This window comes from Doryrhamphus excisus, linkage group LG8 (assembly GCF_037039965.1).
Source record: "Doryrhamphus excisus strain RoL-2023G ecotype Guam linkage group LG8, RoL_Dexc_Guam_v1.1, whole genome shotgun sequence".
Taxonomy (NCBI): Eukaryota; Metazoa; Chordata; class Actinopteri; order Syngnathiformes; family Syngnathidae; genus Doryrhamphus; species Doryrhamphus excisus.
Window position 1 is genome coordinate 12336505 of NC_136364.1, and position 19292 is coordinate 12355796.

The window sequence follows — 19292 nt, forward strand, 5'->3', positions numbered from 1 at the left end:
CGTTTTGAACTTAAGCCACTACATGAGGTATTATATTTCTGTCTTTTGTCTTAATCCTTGCATTGACACAAACATACAAAATGTCAAGTAGCAACACAATTGGATGGTGTTTGTCTTCCATTTTTTGGATGCTAGGCTACTGTTGATGGAGTTTCATTCTCCAATACACACTGAAGTGATGATAGTGTGGTTGAATTTGCTTGAAATGATGTGATTTACATGTCCCAGCAGAGCATTTTCATACAACCAATTTGCATAAACCCAAAGCATTCGCTCCGACACTCGCTTTTAAAATAAAGGGCCCGCAAAATTGCAACCACTTGTGCAATGTAATCAGATCTAAGATGTTAAACATTGAACATTCACGCAGATAACTGCTTTGCTATGACTGCGGAGCCACTATGAGGTTAAAATGAAGGAAGAGGGTTGGCAATCTGGGCATTGTGGTCTTTTGGCAGGACCCCTGATAGGCCAGTCCTCTGCCTTTCCTGCATGCCAGACCCCACCCACAAAATGAGCTGATTTAACTTTGTTACCGCGTGAGGAAAATTCCTAGCTAGTTGTACTTGTCATCATGAACAAACACCGGTTGTGAAGGGATAACACTTCATCCGGCTGTGTGTGAATTGACGCACTTTAAAGGTAAAACTGCTTTTTAATGGTTTTACTGCTGCGTTAAGAAATGAGCTGCTGCACTTAGTAACTTAAGTGTAGCAGTTTGTAGCAGCAGATGCACTTCTGGCTGCTTTTCACTGTTTTTCAGAATCCGACTTATGCAACCAACATGGAATATGTGAATCTGAGCACTATTTATGGGTATTGCATCATTGAATGTGCAGAATCTCACATAAGTGTGGTGCATTTGCATGGATTTGTTTTATTTTTTTCAGTGGGTGACAGCCCAATTCATGTGCCTAATGTAGTTCCATCTTTTAGCATTGCATTCGGCTCGGTAAAGGTCTGATAAAGGAACTTTGCAGTAAAAGCTTTGGTTGAGTTGACGCATTTTGTCCCATTTGCCCCAAAAGCTTGTCCACTTAGCCACTTTGTTTTATACAGTAATACTTTTAAAGAACCAAAGTCAAGCTTGTCGAGCCAGAAAATGAGTGGCTCTAATAGAAAATAGCCTTCCATGTTTTTTGTACATCGAGGTTCAGCTTCATAAATATTTAAATTCAGTCACGCTAACTAGCTCGCAAACTCTTTTTCTTGCTACAAACCAAGTTGGCTGAAAAGGAACAACATTGGGGACAAGTAGTTACATTTGTGTTCTGTTTTATTGAAAATAAAGGAGTAGATTAAGCAGACTCAAAGCATTTAGTCATGTTAGCTCGCTTGCTAGCAGGCTAGCTATAAAAAAAACTTTCTAAAGTTTAATTAGAGCCAAAAACAAAATAAAATAGTTTGTGTATAAACACAAAGCCTGTTCTGTTTTTGCAACATTTTTTTAATTTATTTTGGCAACGTAGTTGTTGAAATAGAATGTTCTATTACTTGACCAGGGGTGTCCAAAATGTGGCCCCCAGCTAGTTTTATTGCACCGCGGCACATTGTAGAAATAAAATTAAACCCCCCCAAAAAACAGGAAAAACACAGCAACTGTTGATACCAATAAATAATAGGGCTGCAAGTTGCGATTATTTTTTTTCAATCAATCAGATTAATCAGTAATTTGAAAAAAAGATTTGAACTGACAGACACCAGTTTGCCGCTTGAATATTCTGTTAAAATAATGTTAAATAATCAAAAATAAAAAATTCAGTAAAACAATAAATGTACACGAAAATACAATGGTGATCGTTTTTGATCATTGTCGATTAATCAATTAATGGAGTAATCGGCTGGGGCAAAGATGGACCAAATGAATATGAAGCAAACAACAATTGTGGTTGAGTCCGCAACATATCAGATCTTTTTACCGAAGTCAAAGCTGATATGTGTGAATATCTTGTTATGGCTCACAATTCACAGGATATTTATGGATTTAAATAAAAAAAATATTAATTGTTGCACCTCTGACGAATCATAACACGAAGCTTTGTCTTTAAATATAAATAAAACATTTTCCTTTTGATTTTTTTCAAAATGTAACATATCAACGTGACCCCTGCATCTTTTGAGTTTTAGTATGCACCCCCCCCCCCCAGCAGCATATTTTTTGCTCACTTGGTAGAACAGATCACTATATTTTTTTAGTTTTCTATACAGATTAATATTGATAAGTAGTCGCTCCTCCAAAACAAGTTAGTAATAGAAAATGAAACATTTTGGTCCTGTGCTGACTTCCATAATAAGGTTTCATATGCTTCATGGCTCCAATGGGGTTTTAGTGACAGTGACACTATTATTTGTCACGGTGCCTTCACACCATGCCACAGCCGCAGCACGGACACTTCGGGAGATTTAGTTTCTGTGAAAAGTCAACTTGATAGTGGCTTGTTAGCACACTTAGCGCTGCTCTTGTAGCCGCTGGGTTTTTCAGATTCTTGGGGCTTGCCTCTCTGTCCGAGTAAGACCACTTTGAATGCATCGCACACTTCTCAACAGCCCCCCTCCGGTCTCTCTTCTCAGACTGTCAAGCCTGGGAAAGCTCCTTTTTACCCAAGAGGAAATGGAAGGCGTAAAAGAGAGCAGTGAATGGAGTAATTTATATTTTACATTTTGGCTTGATTTCATTGGGTTTTTTTGAGTGTTCACTGCAGCTGCATTTTTAATTTAAGTCTTTTTATTTACGCCAGAGCACAACGGGTGGTTCCGTTCCTTTCCTATAATAAGGTCTATGCCGAGCTACTACTACATAACCTAAAGGGCCACAGTCTGTAGAATGTAAAGGCCCTAGGGTCTCATGTGATGTCCCATTATGCTCACTTGATATGTGTAACCACATTTCGAATGCTTTTTGGACTTTCAAACACAGAACACAACATTGAATAACACGAAGCTGATTTAGCATAACAGTAAATGTGTTTAAGGGCGTTGTGTGTTAGGTACTGCCAAGTTTATAAACACTAGAGAAATGGTCAATTACTTATGAGCAATTAGTTACTAAGTTACACTTGTGCCCCTGCAAACATGTTTTGCCTGATAGCGGCCATCTTTTACAACCAATCTTACTCAAATTTTACACATATTTGATTGTCAAGCCCCTAAATTGCTTTGGTGAAACTAACTAAAGTTATAATCTTGTAGAGTGCATTGGGCTGTGTGAGAACTTTCAAGTCAATACACCTTTTGGACGTTATGGGGTTAAAAACAGCACCATCATGTGGTGTATTTATCAGACAAATACTACCACAGACAGCACAATATTAGTAAATATGCATTAGTGATATTTTACACAAATAAATACATGGTGTGTGCTAGTGTGAATTTCCGCTAAGTGGGATTCTCAGGGGCAACAGAGACAATTTGGGACACGTAACACCATGCATATGTTTTGACTAATAATCGGCCAATAGAGTGGGGGAGTGTGACGTTTGAGCCACGATGTACGTAATTCCAGTTATAGTATAAATTCAGTTCAAATGTGTCGTATTACCTCATGTTACAACACACAGTTTTAGACGTCACCATAGTGCTGTGAGCCTGTTTCTATAGTGTAACAAAGCTATTCTTAGAAGCCTGTAAATAAGAGATGAATGCAGGCATTTTTGATGTGTATGGAGTGGGTTTCTGTTGCTCCAAAGAGAAGAAAGCAAATGTTAACATGATGTTGAAAAACACAACGTATAGAATACCCTAAAAGCTATACAGCGGCAGCCACCTTGGCGGTCATAATAAGTCAATCCCACTATCTGTGATAAAACTGTCTTCTGGCTATTTCTAAATACTACCATGTGACACATTCTTTAACGTGTTTGTGACGCACGTTTTTCCAAAATAATGTTGCCTTTGTAAATAAGTAATGCAGCCGTTTTCCACAAAATCATGTTTCCTGTCGGGTGGACCCACAAATTAGTACAGCGTGAAAAAGATGTCTCATGCAGCACAATGTGATCATTTGTTAGATGGGAGTTCGAGGCAAGTATGAATTTGTAAACAGCAAGAAAGTTGGTCAATGAGATCAGGAAGCAAGAGTCGCCACTTGAATGTCAACATAGCTGCTGGGCTTTTCCAAACTCCCACCATCACATCATTAAGAACTGCATTGTAAGGTCCTGTAATGCAATGTATGTGTGAAGGTATACTGTCAATTCATTAGTTATTGGGTGTCTGTTTCCTGTTAACCCACAAAGTTTTTTTTCTGCAGTGTCTAGATATGGGGTGGGAAAACTTTTTGACTTGCGAGCTGCATTGTTTATGTAAAAAAATATATATATTTTTACACATAACAGTCCACCTGGAATTATTGTATCTGTAGAAGTGTCATGCAATCTGCTGTATGTGCACTTTGAGATCATTTTTTATAAATTTTTATTATTATTTTAATATATAATAATAATTATTATTATTATTATGTGCTTGTGTCCCTTTTTTTCAGGAGCACTTTGTAAACAACAGACAACAAATAACGAAATTGATAAAACAGCTACTTAAACTATCAGGTTGACTCAAGCATGATGCCAGGTTGCATCTTGAGTTTAAATGAAATACTTTGAAAAGAACATTCAAACACTTGGCAAACCAGATGTGGCCCCCAGGGCCGTAGTTTGCCCACCCCTGGTCTAGATCATTTTGCTAAAGGGGACCTATGAGTTGTGGACGCCTATAGAGCAGCTACACCTGATAACCCGCACAGATAGCTTTGTAGATCTACCAGAATCTGCACCTATTCCAGCTGCATTTCCTTGGATTTCCAAAACTACCCAAATTCCCAAGTGCTCCTGAGGACCTCCAGACAACTGCCGAAACCCGATTTAATTTTGTTGGTATAGAAGCTGATGATAAATGAATAAATCCTTTGGAGAGCTGCTTGAAAAGTGGTTAGGAGCTACTGGTATCTGATGAGCTACATGCTGGAGACCTCTGACTTACCCTGTGTAAAGTCAAAGAGTGGTAACGTAGGTCCACATTTAGTACGTGCAGACCAACTTGACACAACATCAGTAGTGGAAATGTGGTCATTATCTGTCTTTTGTGGGACTACCTGTGTTTTAAAAAAACTCGGGTAGCTCCACGGATTGTGGTGAAAACGGCTGTTAGCAACTCCAGGTGGTAATTTGCATGCATACAACACAGACAATCTTTCACTTGCACAAAATAAACACAGTGAGGGCACCGATAAATTGTTACTTACTGCTTGCGCTTCTGACTCTTCAACATGACCAAGTATCATTGCAAAGGCATCGGACTTTGCCGGATACGACGGTTTGGGCGCCTCTTCCCTCCAAAGTGGAGCAAACAAGAGGGAGAAGACAGATTTTTCTCACGGTTGGCTTCTCATAAACAGACTCTAGTGACACATTCATTTAAAAAAAATAATAATTCCAGTCCATTTTGCATAATAAGAGACCTTCAATGTTAATGTTGATGCTCAATTATGGTAGGCTTCCAAACAGAGCACTCAAGAGTCAAAGAAAGGAATACAAGTTTACCAGTTAACATTGGAGGTGTGATGACCAAGTGTGACAGAACTTTTTGTCCGTGTAGTGTAGGTCAACAAGCCCTGCTCAGGTAATTCTAGCAATGAACCTCATGTCACTGTGTTCTCTTACCCTGAAGAGGAACAGTGTATTCCTCCAATTTAAATAAATCATTTTTTGAAATGGGTTTTGGCTACAGGCGTGACAGTACACATGGTGTCCCATAAAAGATCATCATACCTTATTCATTCATTCATTCATTTTCTACCGCTTATCCTCACTAGGGTCGTGGGGGGTGCTGGAGCCTATCCCAGCTGACTTTGGGCGAGAGGCGGCATATACACTGGACTGGTGGCCAGCCAATCACAGGGCACATATAGACAAACAACCATTCACACTCACATTCATACCTATGGACAATTTGGAGTCGCCAATTAACCTAGCATGTTTTTGGAATGTGGGAGGAAACCGGAGTACCTGGAGAAAACCCACGCATGCACAGGGAGAATATGCAAACTCCACACAGAGATAGCTGAGGGTGGAATTGAACATAGGTCTCCTAGCTGTGAGGCCTGCGTACTAACCACTCTATTTATTTCATGGCATCTTCAATTGATTCCGTACATGGGAGGAATATGGGATTTCCTGGAATATTGGATTTCCTGGGAGATGAGATGGAAAAGCTAGAGTAGTCCTTTATCCTTTTACTTGTAGTTACCTTAGGATAGCCGAAAGAGTACAATAAGATGTTGTATTTTGGTTAGTATTTTAGTTGTACTCCTGAATGTAATCGTTGTAGACATGTGGAGTTGAATCCAGCCATAAAGGTGCAGATACGTATAGGTGGAAACTGCTTTTGTTCTTTGGGGTAGAGCGGCTAAGGTCTCAATGTACCAAGCGACCATACCTCATCGTCACTCATGAGTCCTTTCCAGATTTGTAATTACTTCTCACTATGTCATATATGAAAATGTCAGTAAATAACTTAGTGAGGCGCTTTGTCGAGATGCTCGGTGGCGCTAAGGGTGACGTTACTGGTTCCAGGAGTTCTATCAGTAATTGCATGCCTCTGTAATCTCTGACGGGGGCTCTCTGCTAAAAATAGAGAGGCACAGAACAATTAAGGCCGACGTGGTGGTCAGTAATGATGTATTCAGTGCTTTGAACGTCAATGTCATGGTGATGGGGAAAAAAACTGCTACCTCGGTCTCAGCTGTAACAGGAAAGCGTCTCTGTGGTAGGTCCATTCTTCCCTCCATTAATGTATGCTTGGCTTTATATAATCACTTCCACTTGGTAATCACTTTGAAAGCGATGTCGCATGGAATATTTTTGTAAGAGCATAGAAAACCTATTTACGGCCTTCTAAAACAGTTTTTAACATTATTAGAGCCCTCTAAACATGAAATAACAGCCCTATAGTCACTTTTACACTGGTATTACCCAATATGGTAGACATATGTAAGAGAAGATAAGCTGTCTGAGACTCGTGCTTGTGTGTGTTGCTATAAATGTGTCCCTTCGTGGAGGGGAAGTGACATCAGGGATTCAGAGTTGAGTTTCAGGGATTATTGTGGTTGTTGTGAGATGAGTCAAGCCTGCAATAAAAGCCTATTGTTCCTGCGGTCATCAAACATAAAGCCCAAACATTCATAGGTCACTTTTTTTTCAGAGCTTTTGGAACAAATGAATTTAAATAACGGATTTACCACATTATTATTGTTAAGGAGTGATCACGTTGCACACAACATGGCCTACATTGCCATAAAACTATTACTATTATAGTCATTATTTTATTGTATTTATCTTGCTGCGAAATTTCAAACTCGGCACAATGGAGTGTGACATTAAATTCCCCCCACAGCTCACCTGACTTGAGCCCAACAATATCCAGACAGACCTGAAGCTGCCAGAACGTGTGAGGCCATAATGAGAAACGTTGTCTGACCATGATTAATTCATGATGTTTTCCCGCTCCCACACTCCTGCCTCCGGGTCACGGGGAGTGTGCCGTGGCGCTTTGCCTGCGACATCTTTAAAGGATGGTTTGCATGTTAGCCATTGCTTCCTTTAGCCCCATTTGAAAATGACATTTTGGTGGATATATGATGGGGGAGAGCATTATTTTTTTTTATTTGGGATTAGACAAAATGACATCTTGAGTTTTTTCTGATGAAATCTGTTCCAGCATGGAACACAATGCAATAAAAAAAAAAAAACGTAGAAACATGAATTTCAATTACCATTCCAGTTTACCAAGTTCGAATCTGACTGTGTGTATTATTTGTACATTTCCAACTATCTGCAGTGAAACAACAAAACATTATACAAGCAAATACACAGTCAAAGTATTGACACGTACAACACTTCACCCTTTGACCCATCATATGCAGCTTTAGGGAATAATAATAATAATATGATGGTAGCTAAAGCCATATCAAACGTTTCTTGTAATGCTTGCACTTGAACATTTTCAGAACAGAATCAATGTCGTTGTTAAAGTAAGCTAGCAGCGAGGTTTTGGCTGGTGCATGGTGGTGTACGATGAAGGGTTTGTTCAGGATCATCATTCCCAAGTCATGTCTGTTTTTTCATAATGGCTTTTATGATATGCATGCCGAGTGTGATTGTGTGTGTGTCTGTGTGTTAATGGTTGATTAACCTGGCCATCATCACCCTCAGTCTTGCCTGAACCCTGCAGTCCTATCACCTCATTCTAACCCGTAGGCTGAGACAATGACGGCGTGGACCACAACACTGATGGAGCCCTGGATCAAGCCATATCCCAGCCTGTAAACATCAGCATGTTTATTAAAGGTGCCTTCTTCGCTAGTGTTAGTGCAAGAATCTAAGGCGACAGCATTGGCTACAAGGACCTTACACCAGCGAGTGCATGTAACCCGGCCTGCGGGTCCCTGGAGAGGACCAGGCGAAGGGGTTGGGTTACACACTGACAAGCCTTATACATGTTTCATCTGCTGCTCACAACAAGCCCCTTTATCTAATCCAGGCTTTTCCGAGAGGTTTGAGTTTTGTACTGTGAGATTGCTCCTCAGGAAGCCAGCCAGTCACTGAACTGATGCATATCAATCGACAAAGTAGTCAGACCCAAGATAACCGCTATCAGGACTCTTGAGTGTTCTACAAGACAAAGGATAGGATCCAAGCGGTGCCGGCGTCCTCTAAGGAGAATCTGCCTTTCCTGGATCCAATCAAGAGGTGGCCATGACTGACACCCTGAGGCCTCCGTCGCTCCAAGTGAGCGTCCCTAGCGATTCCCCGGCATACTCTGACGGCGGTAACAACACTGTGTCGGATTGCTCCATGAGGTCCAGCTCCTCCACCCCGACGCTCCGTCGCAGGCGCTTCAAGATGCGCCGCATGAGGAATGTGCCCAGCGAGAGGGAGCAGGAGAGGGACCGGCTAAAGGCTCAAAGTCATGTCAAGGCTCGGTCGTGCTCCGGCTCCAAAGAATACCTCCAGCTGCCTTCCATCGAGATCACGCCATCCAGTGACGAAGATGCGCTGTCGTCGTGGTCCAGCTGCTCGACACCCAGTGCCTCACCGCGACGCAAGCGCTTCCTGTTGAAGAAGTGGCTAAAAGTCCGAGAGAAGAAGGAGCAAGGCAGTGAGAGCAGGTTGGTATTGGCTTTCCCTACTAGTAGCTTTCCTCGTCCCACTACCGCTCCAACAATTAATCCACGCTGCTTCAGAGCATCTTCTAATTGACTAATGTTTTTTTTTTTTTTATTGTGTCCCGCTAACTTTTGCAGAATGTGCTGAGATATTTTGGATGATTAGCAACATACTTTACATACATTCAAGTTGACAAGGTTTTGTTTGGTTTGAAATGATTGGGAATGTCATGCAGTGCGGTTGGATACACGAGTCGTGTTACCTGGAAGTGGATTTATTAGATTGCCTAACATCACATTTTTCTTTTCATTAAATATCCCCCAAAATAGGGTCGTTTGGAATTTCCATGTTCATGTTAAATAGTTTTCTACACCTAAAAATATAATTGTAATGGCAGAAAAAAGTGTTTTTTTGGTGACATAATTATCTTCCAATAGCGTCTTGATATCATCCTGTAGAACCTTGATGTGACTGCTTAATGCTCTATTTTCTTCCATAAGGTTTTTAACCACCTTGAAAGCAGCGTGCATGTCAGCATTATCTTCCAATATTGCCTTGATATCATCCTGTAGAACCTTGATATCATTTTCTTCCGTAGGGTTTTTACCTTCTCGACAACATTGCATAATGCTCTATTTTTGATTTAGCGATATGTTTTGCATTGTTGCTAGGTAACCACTTTGAACTTCAGAGGGGTAGCCGGCTGTCAACACTTGTCAACTAGTTTATTTCAAAGAGTCTGTAGTTCTCGCCTGTCCGAGTTAAAGTTGAAGATGTCGGCAAACTGTTCTGATCTTCTATTCATGAAGTGTAGTCAGGAAAGCACCGTAGTAGTTAAAAATTCTGGTACTGTCAGCAGAGCTCTTGCTGTGTACGTAGTTTCCAGTCAACAACTCGGAAAAAATGCTCTGAAAATGAGGTAAGCGCATTTGAATCTCTGTTAGAGAGCCATACCACAGTAAGTAACTAAATCAGTCAACTACATTATTTCTCCAGGCTTGTTCTCAGCCTTGACATATAAACTGTACTTCTTATTGCCTCTTTTTTTTGCCGTTACTTGTGTGAAATGATTTTTGTTCTATTTGAAACAAACTTTAATTTAATATTATGCATGTTTTGGAGTAATACAAGTTGTTGATGGATTATTTTTTTTTGCTCAAGATAACAAAATAAACAGAATGAAATAATACACTAATGGGGAGAACATGCTAACTCTACACAGAGTACAAACAGCGATTTGAACCCAGATAGTCTCCATCTCTTGACTGTGTGGCCAACATGGTAACCACTCGTCCACCGTGTGGCCAGGGCTAAATATAGATGGTGAATTTGTGTCAAAGTAAAAGTTAAGCTTGAAATTTACGTATCTTTTTTTTGTTGAGAATTGATATTTTGCTGAAACATACTTATGTTCTATTGCTCGGGCTCTCCAGGAGCTGAAAAAAAAATTTCAGTCAACCGATCAGCAAACAAACACAATTTTTGTATTTATTTTATGATCAATTTGTTAATTAGCATTCTTTATTTAGCCTTTTTTATTGAACTTAACACAACTTAATTTACCCTTTCCTATTATATCTATACATGTGTTATTTTTCTTTTCTCTTTTCTCTCACCAATATAGCACAATTATGTGACTCTGTACTATTATCTTATTACCACTTTTTTTTTCTTCTTTTTTTTTTTTACACATTCGACCTGTCTCCTGTTGGTATACATTCCACTTCTCCTGCGACAAATCTGTGACAAATCTTGTCATACTCCACAACCCTCCCTTCCTCCTGTTGACCGTCCTATGTCTATGTATAGTTTCACCTTTTCATCTATGTTTGGAAATATCCACATTATATGATTAACACAGTTGTAAATACACACTTAATGTTTGACAGCTTATCCTCACGAGAGTCGCGGGGGTGATGGAGCCTATCCCAGCTGTCTTCGGGCGAGAGGCGGGGTACACCCTGGACTGGTGGCCAGCCAATCACAGGGCACATATAGACAAACAACCATTCACACTCACATTCATACCTACGGACAATTTGGAGTGGCCAATTAACCTAGCATGTTTTTGGAATGTGGGAGGAAACCGGAGTACCCGGAGAAAACCCACACATGCGCGGGGAGAACATGCAAACTCCACACAGAGATGGCTGAGGGTGGGATTGAACCCGACTAACCTCTCGACCGCCGTGCAGCCCTTAAAATTAAAAAAAAAAAATTAAAATAAACAAATTATAATAATAAATAAAAATACATAAAATAAATCAAAATAAATAAATAAAAATTTATATAGCCCTAGAACACAATATTCCATGTGCCTTGAAATACCAGTCAGTCATAAAAAATGGCCGGTACCGAGAGGGATGTCTTTTGAAAATCTTCTGGTTAATCTTCTGAGTTAAATCGAAGTCTGTCCTGCTTAACTTAAAATAGAATAACCTCAGTGTCCTGTTTGCTGCGATGTCCAAATTTCATCATCATTGGAGCTGTCGACTGTTTTTGTTTTATTTACGACTGGCAACATTTAAATGATACACTACTTTATTTACCACACAGATTTCCACTCAAACCCTACATGACACAGCACATGACATCCCTGCCATGTTTGCGGTTTTTGTGATCAGCTTTGAAAGGCGTATGCTGATCAAATGTTTTCCATTCCTAATAAGAACACATTAATTCCTCGTACTATCACTGTCTACAAGACTACTTCTCCACTGGTTCATCATTTCTGTGTGAGATCTCGCCATCATCGGTGTGGACCTGCTTCCTCCTTACGTTGAGACCGCTGCGGTATTAAGACTTTATATTCCGCGTGTACCCGGCGGTGTAGGAGTGACATGAATAATCCAGATATTAATGGTTTTGCCCTGTACGGTTTTAGGAACACATTGTACTGCAACTATTTTCTATCCAGTTTGCTCCTTCCATTGTGGGCTGTTTTTTTTTTTTTTTTTTTGTACCATCATGGTCTCTCGTACGATGTAGGATACTTTCCTTAAGTTAACAATTGGTATTGGTTATCTTTGGACATCATGATCATATCCTGATGATAATGTCCTCTCCAAAAGGACCATTACATACTCAGACTGGTTTTTCAAGTGCCCAGTTAATATACAAACACAGGGGAGTATTTGTAGTTAATGGAATACTTCCTCAGGTGTTCTTGTGAAAAGAATGCTGACGTGGACGTTCTCTTACAGCAAGCATAAGTGACATTATAATTAAAGATGTCAATCATCTTACTGCTTTGGGATCCCATGATTAGAAATGCGTACAAGTCTAAGTATTGATTGGTTATGTAACTCGTCCACAGTGTAGTTTTATAGTCACGAAACACTAAATAACAAGACTTTTTTGATTCAATCTTCCCTGCTTTCTCAATGGCGATTTTTGTTTGCTTGTAGGGTGTAGCATTAAAACAAATGTAAAACCACTTATCTGTGGTCATGGAATGATTGGTCAATTTTGAGGAAATGACACATGACTTTCCAATTTTTCTCACATTTTTTTTAATGACTGAATTTTCTACAATCCCTCGTTTGGCTCTGCTACTTTGCTCCATCATGAAGACGCTCATTTTAACGACCTAATAGCATCACTTCAAGCAAAAAAGGCTTGGTAATCGAACCACTGCTGCAGAACGGGATAGCCAATGACTTACAAGCATGAGTCAGCCACAGTTTCATATTAAGTGAAAGTCAACTCGCTTTAACAGGCAAGGCTTCAAAACCAAGAGAGAACAGCACAAGGGTCCACAAATTTGGATCCCGGGAAGCTGTGCAGACTTTTGAGATCTCAGACATCATCGAGAGCGAACAGGTGATTCGCTGGTTTAATCTCTTGGTTGATGTGTATTTTTTTTGACCAAATTTCCCTGGTTTTGACCATAAATTGGAACGGCTATTTCAATGCCTATTGCGCTGAACAGTTGTCCAACTGGGGGTGTTGCTTGTAGCATGCTGTGCTTCTTCAGACGGTAAACAAACGGAATCATCAGTGCTATCTGCTGTTTGCAGCCATGTATTGCGCTCCATTTTATCTTCAAATTGATTCAGCTGAAATTAAACCAGCAATATCTCAGCTTAGTTGATCTGCTTTGGGGATGTTTGTGTCGTTTTATGTAGACGACATCCCCAGCTGCCTTCTTAAAGCACCATTGCATTTATTGTACACATTCAGTGAAAGCGGTGAAATGCCGTGCTAACTTTTGTTCTTGCTTTCATGCGAAGAATTAATAATTATAAAATAGAATCATTTAATCAATAGTAAAGGCATTTTTAATACATTAAATGATCACTTTTTATATTTAATTTAATCTAGACAAACATGAAACAGCTAATTATAATGCATTAGCAAATTAAAAATCCTTCAATTCTTGAAGGTACAACTTTTGTTCTTGCTTTCATGCGAAGAATTAATAATTATAAAATAGAATCATTTAATCAATAGTAAAGGCATTTTTAATACATTAAATCATCACTTTTAATATTTAATTTAATCTAGACAAACATGAAACAGCTAATTATAATGCATTAGCAAATTAAAAATCCTTCAATTCTTGAAGGTACAGCGATGTGAACTCATTTGGTACATGAAGCAACCTTAAAGCTGCGCATTACATTTCATCTTTACTTAATTATGATTCAAAAGCCTTCCCTTGGATGGTAGGAAAAACTTCTTTTGTCTCTTATGTGTAAAAAATGTGTTCCTTATCTTCTTATTTCCTATCAGTATAATCAATGACTTCCCAGGACTTCATTGTCATACCTTTTTAGCTCTTATCTGACTCCTCTAAAAGTTCATTTGATTTTTTTTTTTTTTGCATTTTCAGCAGACTGAGGGAGTACAGTATACTTCACTGTATAGTTCATATAGACGTCATTTAGCCCCCTCTAGTGTCAGTATGGGATATGTGCATGTCAGCTTGTGTAAATCCCTGCAAACAAACGCCTTGCCAAATCACGGTGTAGTGGAAAATGATGAAAATCTAGTATTTTAATGAATCATCCTACCTCCAAAAGCATTATAGCTTTTGGTTTGTGCATTTGTTTACATTTGTTAATCCTTCAGTTTTGTAAAGACAGCCTTTTTTGAGATGCATTTTTCTCCCTCAGATGAGTCAGTGCAAGTCCTTTCTGGGCTTATGTTGAGCTGATTCAGCCAAAACTACAACACATTTAGAACAGCATGATAGATAACTGGAACAAATGTGTTGCAATGCAAAAATGTCCCCACATTAATAAAAACAACACTGGTGTCCTACATGCTGTACTCTATGGCTATTTTAATTTCTCACCTGTTTTTTTCCCCTGTGTGCAGATGCAAATATGTAATTGTTAAACAAGTTGACTTTTCTCTTGTGACTACAGCAGCCAGCAGAGCAGCCAGCAGAGCAGCCATGAAGATGACACCACACGCTTCTTGACTCCGTTAATCCGAGAGGAGAGGTGAGCGTGTGTGTGTGTGTGTGTGTGTGTGTGTGTGTGTGTGTGTGTGTGTGTGTGTGTGTGTGTGTGTGTGTGTGTGTGTGTGTGTGAAGTACTTGCCAAAAAAAATACTTGAGGTGGTGATTCTTTTAAAGAATTTGAGAACCAATGCTTTATTAAAAAAAAAGTGTGTGTGAATAACCAGTGTTTGTATGTGCGGATCCTACTTAAATCGACGAACAATTAACAAAAGTCACTTGTGCTGATTAGGAGTGTTTGGTTTTATGTACCTCTGTTTCAGTATTAATAACAAATATTTTTATATATACACTACTGCTCAAAAGTTGGGGATCACTTGGAAATTTTTTCAACCAGTCTGAGATATGGCTTTTTCTTGGCAGTCCTGCTATGAAGTCCAGCATCCTGAAGTCGCCGCTTCACTGTTGATACTGACACTGGTGTTTGATGGCTACTATTTAGTGCAGCTGTGAGGCATCTTAGTCTTAAACTACACACTCTCTTGCACGGTTGTGCATGGTTTTTCTGTCCTTGTTAGACCCAGTTTGTGCTGCTCTCTGAAGGGAGTAGTTAACAGCATGGTAAGAGATTTTCGTTTGTTTAGATTTTTAGATGGCTTTTCTAATCATCTATTAGCCTCATAAAATGAACTAGGATTATGGACTATGGATTAGCAGCCATACCAGGAGATTGGTAATGGTAATGGTTTCATTTCATTTGAACATGCATCAGATTACAATTGAGTGCATCCCATAATCAGTTCACAGTTCCACATGTCCAAAAGGAGTAGAAAGAAGCAAAGCTAATTAAATCCTACCCCTCCATCTGGTACTTTTCACATCTGGTACTGATTTATGCAGATGACTGACAGTTGTTGATAGTAGGCCTCTATGCAAAAACTGTTCTTTGAAAATCATCTGATTAATTTTTATTGTTTGTGTAATGGATAAAAAAAAATTGTGAAATGCATGAAAATGTGTTGGAAAACAGAAATTTGCAAGTGATCCCAAACTTTTGAGCAGTAGTTTATACGTATATGTATTTTTTTTAAATGTAACCAAAATTGGCGCTGAGTACTGAGTTTTGGTACAGTCCCATGGACACGGCCATGCTCACTCACTGATCTCATCGCCAGAGCCACCAAAGCGCATATTTACATAAACGACCTTGATGATCGACTGACAGCTTGAGATTGGTGTAATGGTTTACATATTTCACCAGGAAGGTGAAGTATCTGCAAGCATGAGACTTTCACGAAGGAAGGTTTTCAAGCTGTGACTTCTCCTTGGCATTATCACTATAGCCTAAGGCTGGGCTACACTGCATTTTTCAACTCATTGTGCACCATGTTGGAACTCGATATGCCTTTTGACTATACAAAATTTTTCATATCGAAAAATCCGATTTTAAAATCACATACCCTGCAGAAGTTATCCAGTCTAATATAAGTAGGATATACTGTATCTTGTCCAACAGACATGCAATATACAATACCATTCACAGAATATCCAAATCAAAGTCATTGTTTTCATCAGTTATTTGGTATCATTACACAAAATCAGTACGACTGACTACCATGAAACTTCATAAATGTTTGCATATTTGCATAGCTAAAACCTATTCAATTGTAGGGTCCGTTGGGATAAAAATGTGTAATTTATTTTCTCTCGTCACCCTCCTGCCCTCATCAGCCATGTTGGTTTAACCGTAAATGCTGCGTTTTTAGCAAAAGAGACTTTTTAGTTTTAGGGTGTTGTCTCTGCATGGAGGGAAAGTCACTGTGGTCCTAGCATACTGCCTTGAGACACCCCGCAGAAAAGGTTTTTGGGTTTGTTAATAGTTGTTGGATTTCCGGAATACTAAGTATTTAGCTTGCTGTTAAAGAGCTTGCTTCAGAGCACTGTTCAGCACACCTCCGCTAGTTCCATACTCCTCTCATGATGCTCCCCTCCTCCACGCCATCTCCACTTCTATGAAGTCGGACCTGTCACACTGGCTGCTGTCCTCTTTGCCGTGTCGGTGGGAGCTAGCGAGGGGGCAGCTGCTTGCAGGGCGAGCAGCGTTCTGTAGCCGCCTTAGAGGGCACGGAATGTCATGTCTCCTCTGCAGGTAAAAGAGCTGCTGTTTGGTGGGAAGAGGGGAAGGGAGGGGGGTCTGTACCACCACCTGCTCCGGAGTCGGAACTGCCACCTCCGCTACCGTCAGCCTCGTGACTTTTTACTGCGTCGGCTATGTAGCTGCAGTCAGTTTGCTGAGTGTTTTTTGTGGAGATGTATTTTCTGGAAGCGGCAGCAGGCTGTCGGCTAATTAATTCTGCTGCTGTTTCTGTTGCTGCTGCTGCTGCTTCCGGCTTTGTCACTGCTGTCATTGTCTAAAATGTACATCTTGAGGTTTGTCTGTGGAGTCCATCGCCTCTGGTATGAACTGCATATAACGGCTTACATAATAACACAATGTGACTTTGTAAAAGACATGTAATATGACTCATCCATGAAGATGACGCAGCATGGTGAGTGGTAGCTTATATATACTCTGGTAATTGTTTTAATGCAACAACAGCAAAATATTATCGTGGAAGCAGGTCCTACTTTACTGCAGGTTTATTTAGTTTACTATAATACACGGGCGTCACTAGGTTCTGAGAACGGGGGGGGGGGGCGTAGCCCCCTGGAGATGCACAGGATATGAATGAATGTAGTAGACATTGAAAAAAATAAAAAAAAACAAATAAGGAACAAGAACCGGTATATAACTTTCCCACTTTTGGACAGATTTAGTAGAGATACGCAATTGTTTTAGGCCACCATTAAATTTACACAAGTACACACAATCTACACTACAAAACCAGTGGACAGTGATCAATGATATAATAATCATTATTATATTATTAATTAGCCTATTAATATTACTATCATCATTATTCTTCTTCTGATCATTACTACTACTATTAGTAGTAGTAGTAGTAGTAGTAGTAATCTAGTATTAGCCTGATTATTGGCTTGCTTATTAGCCTGCTTTTGCCCTATTATATAAAATTTTTGTAAAAAAAAAAAATCAATAAAAAATATAAAATTATTTAGGGGGGCTTATTCCTCCTAAAATAGGCCTAATGACACCACTGCTATACTCTACATACTTATCTACAGTCGCGCTCCATATTATTTGATTTTGCAGTTAACCGGGTAAAAAGATACAATTGCAACATTTATGACATTAATTGTGTTGGGCTATTTAAATATTCTAAACTGCTTTGTAATTTGTACATTTTGCAAATTTTATATGATGAAGCCGCCTGTATTTTGGGGGGGGGGGGAGTTTGAATTTCATATTTTTAAGCTCGAAATTGGAACTCAATTGTCAATGGGCATTCATTCATTCCCTTTTTACTGCTTATCCTTGCCCTGTGGGGGTGTTGGAGCCTATCCCAGCTGTCTTCGGGAGAGAGGCAGGGTACACCCTGGACTCGGGGCCAGTCAATCACAGGGCACATATAGACAAACAACCATTCACACTCACATTCATACCTATGGACAATTAACCTGCGCGCTAACCACTGTCTATGGGCAAAAACTAAAAATGAACCCAGTGAATTGATAACATGTAAACGGAAGTGAGTTTTCCGTGCATATTTCGACGTGGCACAATAGCAGAGCGGGTAGCTGAGATTTTTTTGAACTCCTGTTTCCATGACACTGTCGTATTGAGCAGAATAATGCCGCAGTTGCGGCTGTCTACCTTTACAATAAGTTGTGCTTCTTTCAGCAAATCCAACAGCACCTCTGATGGTTGCAGCCAAGTAGTGAACTTTTTATTTTACTTCAATTGCTTGCAGTACAACAGTAACTCCAAATGTCTGTTTTTGTGTGTGCAGGTCTGACAGTGCAGCCGACAAAATCAGGTGAGTGCGCATTGTGACCCACAAAAACAAAGTGTTGTTGGGCTTACACAGCAGGGCACAGTGGGGCTGGCTTTACTGTTGTCTCCCCCATTGGACCCAGGTCCGGCCTGACACACATTCACGGCTTTGTGTCCGAGCAAGGTGTCTGAATGTGCTTTTGCCTGTGTGGACTCAATACAGTTGCAAGCCGTGGAATGTCATTGTTGGCGCTGTTTGCTGGAACATCATCACACACAAACACTGGTGAAGGGGAGGGTTGTGGTGCTGTTGTGGACGTGTTAGTATGTTTGGCAGCCGACTTGCGGCAGGCGGGACAAGAGGCATTCTCCTGACGGGGTTAAAACTGAAAAAGGTGGGTGAAAATAGCAATTTCACAATTTAACCTTTTACCAACTTGTTGCGATGTTGTTGTTAATGTCGGTGCACTCTTGTGTTATCATATTTGGAAATCTGTACAAGGTTCTTTTTAGTGGTCTGTGAGCGGAAGTTTGTCTGGTACATTTTTTGCACCACATGGACACACTGTATTTTGTGTATCAGTCTATGTGTGTGTTCATGTGTCTGTTTTCCTATGCACAAAGCGGGCAGTCATGCGAAGTGGGTGCAGATCAAGCAGCGTTAAAGCCGCTTGGTCTGTCTTCCCCAAACAACAGCTTCCATGTTCACATTACAAAAAAATGTCCTCCGATGTATTCGAGGGAAATGTCCTCATATACGTACACCCTTATGATCCAATCAGTGGTGTGCCGTCAGGGCCTGCAATGCCTTCTCTGCTGACAAAAACACTGT

The 19292-nt window shown here is 40.0% G+C and overlaps 2 protein-coding genes across 3 annotated transcripts in view; both read left to right on the forward strand.

The window, feature by feature from the left end:
• The first annotated feature begins 543 nt into the window (after positions 1-543).
• On the forward strand, positions 544-18652 carry LOC144894454 (uncharacterized). The gene is made up of 5 exons (XM_078792992.1): positions 544-642; positions 8250-9160; positions 14531-14608; positions 18477-18503; positions 18604-18652. Exons 2-5 carry the CDS (start codon positions 8748-8750, stop codon positions 18650-18652), a joined length of 567 nt encoding a protein of 188 aa, XP_078649118.1. The 5' UTR covers positions 544-642; positions 8250-8747.
• Positions 18483-19292, forward strand: part of LOC131134244 (protein Aster-B) — a 53868-nt gene continuing 53058 nt past the window's right edge. Inside the window, exon 1 of one of the 2 annotated variants that reach the window (XM_078792847.1) lies at positions 18483-18503. The gene's annotated coding sequence lies outside the window, so the exon portion shown is untranslated. Of the gene's footprint in view, positions 18504-18750; positions 18856-19292 lie in introns of those variants that run through there. The other variant, XM_078792848.1, reaches the window with a different exon arrangement.